The sequence below is a fragment of the Nanorana parkeri genome, unplaced genomic scaffold (genome assembly GCF_000935625.1).
Source record: "Nanorana parkeri isolate BGI_ZX_2015 unplaced genomic scaffold, ASM93562v1 scaffold353, whole genome shotgun sequence".
NCBI classification, from domain to species: domain Eukaryota; kingdom Metazoa; phylum Chordata; class Amphibia; order Anura; family Dicroglossidae; genus Nanorana; species Nanorana parkeri.
In genome coordinates, this window is record NW_017306621.1 from 402,745 (window position 1) to 407,174 (window position 4,430).

At 40.8% G+C, this 4,430-nt stretch overlaps 1 protein-coding gene across 2 annotated transcripts in view; it reads right to left on the bottom strand.

Moving 5' to 3' along the window:
* IDE (insulin degrading enzyme) overlaps positions 1 to 4,430 on the bottom strand; it is a 55,805-nt gene that overhangs the window by 20,242 nt on the left and 31,133 nt on the right. For both annotated transcript variants that reach the window (XM_018558702.1, XM_018558701.1), the window contains exons 11-12: positions 3,167 to 3,269; positions 1,958 to 2,080 (exon numbers count right to left, since the gene is read on the bottom strand). In XM_018558702.1, the coding sequence (XP_018414204.1) occupies positions 1,958 to 2,080; positions 3,167 to 3,269 (226 nt within the window). The remainder of the gene's footprint in view (positions 1 to 1,957; positions 2,081 to 3,166; positions 3,270 to 4,430) is intronic.

The following is a 4,430-nucleotide window of genomic DNA, read 5'->3' on the forward strand; positions in this document are numbered from 1 at the left end:
AAAGACAAATCTATTAAGGCCTCAAATCACACGGGGCACGTTGCCCCGTACAGCATGATGAAGGGCTGTTTTTGATGTGCCTGGAGTGGCAGGAAGAAGCTGATGTAATGAAGAAAACGCAGGAGCTGTGCACCTTCACACGCTGCTTCCTGCAGCTCCAAGATTTGACAACTTCCCACAGACTGTATGGCCTCAGATGCAGACATGATTGATACGGGTCCATACACGGTCTGCGCGTGGCTGGCAAAACAAGATGCTGCTGGAAGCAGCAAGAGAGGGCGTGCCAAAGAGTTACATGAGGTGCCCACACTCTTCTTACTGCAGCTCCGAGCGTTATCAAAAAAGGGTCCTTCACACTGTATGGGTCAACATGCCCCGTGTGAATGAGGCCTGATAAAAGCTGCTACAAAAACAAATGCACAATTTTGGCAGGAGTTCTATAAGACTTTACAGTCAAACGTTCCCTACTTGCTACTTTAGGAGTTATAATTAGAAAAAAATTAAAGAACTGCAGGACAGTGTTAAGTCATTAAATGTATCCAATTAACAATTTTACCCATTTTCCATGCAATGGAATTACAGCTTAAGTGCGGCCCAGAAGCTGACATCCGTCATAATAATGTGTCTGTGTCCAATCTCCTCCCTCCAGCATTGCCAACTGACAGCACAGCTTACACACAACAAAGCACTCAAAGCTGGCCTTGTATCATGGGAATGAGCACATTTTTCATGGTCGTGACTTAGACAGCCATTACTAAGGAATAGTGGCTTGCTTTTAGAGAGATACAGAAATCAAATAAGGACTTATGGATCACTTTAAACCCCTTTCCAAACCCATAACACTTGACAGCACCTGGACAGTCTGGTTCTCTTCAGGATCCTATTTATTGTAATGGCACTTGTGGGCAAATGTCATGTGGCAGGGGTACAGCTACAATTCTTTCAGCAACAAGACTCTTTCTACTTCCGGATATTTGTGGATACATTCAATAAGAGAACTGTAGCAGGAAGAGTATACAGGGAATGTCAAGAGGAGTTGCAGGGTGCAAAAAATCCAATTTTTCAGTTTGCTGCAGGACGCACTTAATGTTTTGGGTGCTTATGGTCTGTTTTGGCAAATAAAACACCAAAGAGTGCCAAATATAAAGGAAAAAAGAAAGATGCATCTGAAAATTCACAGGTTTAAATGTGGCACAATGTGAACATGCCCCAAGGTTTACATAAGTCTTTTAAAAATTGTATCCATCTTCACTTTTGTTATGAGATGACAGACTGTAAAAATCCAAAAGGCACCTTTGCACACAGTGGGTCAGGCTAAGGGCCTGTTTACATGATATCAGGTCCTGATCAGGTGCGGATCTGCAGACGCAGTGCGTTTTTGATGTGTTCCAGTTTGGGGAAGTGGGGCTGTCAGTATGTTAGCTGCAGTGCAGTGCGCTTAACGGGTTTTGCGTTTCCGGTCCATTTCCTGACAGGACAAAATGTGACATGCAGTATTTTTTCTGTTGTAACCTGAACAGACAGCGCACGTGAGAACTGTAGCCCATAAAACACATAGGGATACATTTTTAGTGCAGGAGCGAACGAGTGCACACGTCCATAGACTTACCTTGCGTCTCTGCTCCTCTCCCGGCCGAGAGTCCAAACTGCGCATGCGCCCGCCCCAAGATCCTTTGCGGCCACATGAGCGCGCAGCGATAAGGAGGCAAGTTTAAATTGCTGTTAAAGCGGGTTTAAAAACAAAAACAAAAACGTTTTGCCTATATCTACTGCTTGCCATCACTGCCCATCAATCCTAAAAAAAAAAAAGACAATATTGTGAACAGGTCTCCTTACACTGCCAGCCTCTTACCATTGCAACATATTAAGCTTTACTACAAAAACCCAAGACACAGCATTAAACCTCAAACAATACAAAATGGTTAAAAGAATCAATGTGTTGCTACAATCCTCCTACCTTGATGAGGGTGGGAAATGGGGTGGCATCCTTCTCCAAAGGGAATATCTCAAAATTGGTGGGAATAAATTCATTTTTCATAGGCAGGTGGAATTGTCCATTTAATTTTGCCTTTTGCCACTTCTGAAAAGGAAAACAAAAAAATCAAGGATTAGTTAGTAAGCCAAATAAGTGCAATGCTTATGGATTCTGCTGGTTAACTGGGAAGCGGAGCAAAAAGAACTCGCCACCAAAGTCCCTTAGATATAAAAATTCTGTCCTCTAAAAATACAGCAATGCACTTCCTGTGCTTACAGCCTCATAAGTGTATATCTGCAGTGTGATATAATTTAAAGCACTACTGCGTACGAAGCCTAGTCTTGGGAGATTTGGAGTTTGGCGAATGCGTAAAATCTGAGGGGAGCACGTTGGTGGAATGGACACATTGGAAATAAGTATTGCATGAAGGACACGCTTTGTGGATTGAAGCACTATATAAAAAGAGCAAAGACTTAGTTTTTTGATGTGTTCACTAGACACTGTTGGAGTGTTTAATATTCATTACTAAAAGTACATATAATTAAATTACCACTGTACGTCTGTGCAGGTTCTCATTCATCCAGGTCATGGTATATCTATAATAAGTCAAGGCAACTGGACTTATTTTTTTACAGATATTACTGGAATTCATGTTCCCATTATGTATTAGTAAATGTTTAGCACTTTAGGTGGTGGAAGTGCTGTGTTTGATACGGTTATAGTCACCTTTAATAGGATACTTGGATGCTGGTTGAGGTTTCAAAGGGGATTATTCAGCGCAGTCATTTAGTAGAAAATATAGGCAACACTGGTAACTATTCTTTTACTCTTTGCATGCCGTTTACATATTTACCTAGTATGCAAGGTTGAAAAAAGACACACAGGGCCATCAAGTTGAACTGTGTGTGTGTGTGTGTGTATATATATATATATATATATAACTTCCTGTGTTTAGGGCACAGCTTTCACAGTTCAGGTCTTTACCTCTATAACATCGGCCAAAAACTAGAACATATCAGTAATCAGCAATGCGACTCTTTACTCAACTTCTGTAATCCAGCTTTGTAACAGGGGACTCATGTTATAGTTACTTGATTTATTAATAGCTTAAGCACAAATCCAGATTAACTTTACTTAGAAACAGCTCGTTTCGACAAATTGCTGTTTTTGTATGCAACGGAATCTGCTTACTTCAATAACCTCTTCAGGGATGCCCTCCTCCTTGTACTGCGTACCGTACCACTCTTCTGTCTTGTCAGTCTGGTCCACAAAAGACTTGGATACAACTGCCACCCTGTGGGACACAGCACATAAGTAGCATTACCTTACATGGTTTCCCCACGCAGCCAAAAAGACCAGGTTAACACTTTGGCTCTTGACATATGAGGAAGGGGGTGGGGAAGACATAGGGTTTTTAAATGAAATTCTACTTTGGGTAAATAAGCCAGTTCTATATAAAACAAAACTTAAAAAAAAAAAAAAAGAAGGTTAAATTCACTGCCCCATCCAGCTCCTTCCCTTCCCCAGGTACAGGTGTACTATTCGTACCCCGTACTGCCATGTAGCGAAGCCCTGTGCTCGGGATTTTGAATTTTGCTTGCAAATAGAAAACAATCATTGGTCGGCGCAGTTACCTGACCATGAGGGCCAGACTGACTTCCCAAATTCACTTGGACTTACCCTTTAAGTGATTTTTAATAAAAACACAATGGATTTAATTTTAATAAATCCGTATCTAAAGCTTTCACCAAATTTGCAGTTATGTGGGCCAAGCTCCACATGTCCATGTGTGTCTTGCTTCTCCAGGGGCTACTGTGACTCCCAAAGAGCCAATTGTGTGCACTGATCACTGTATGTATATATACATATGTTACAGGTGAAAACTAGGTGAACTCATTGACGATATATCAGGAGCAAACTATGAAGTGTAACAAGCGAAATAATATTTGGCTACTAATAGTATGCATTATTCATTCGTTTTGTGTATCCGTGGCACCTCTGGTGTATTCTCTTAACCCTTTCGCTGCCAAGCCCTCCGGAACATTTTTCAAATCAGCTGGCCAAGCCATTTTTGAATTTTCTGCAATTTTTTCCTATTGATTTGATTTTCAACTGCTGCATAGTTGCTCTATGTAAGCGGAATATGAGCTGCAATAAAAAGCGGCTCCTTTTATTGAGACTCCTAAACGCAGACTTATGATTCAGAAAGGTCACATCATTAATTTTAACAAACTCCGCAATTCACAGCGGCATTTTTATAGCAAAATAGTCATTAGCACAAAATGTCAAAACTTGCAGAAACAAAATAACTAAAGCAAGAAATAAAAACTCGCGACCAGTCCCCGCTTTGTCATTTTTCACATAAAACACAATGAGTGTGTCACCTCTGGATACTTTTACAGCGCATATAAATTTCTTCATCCTGCAGACAGATTTATTAAATCACATGTTAAAA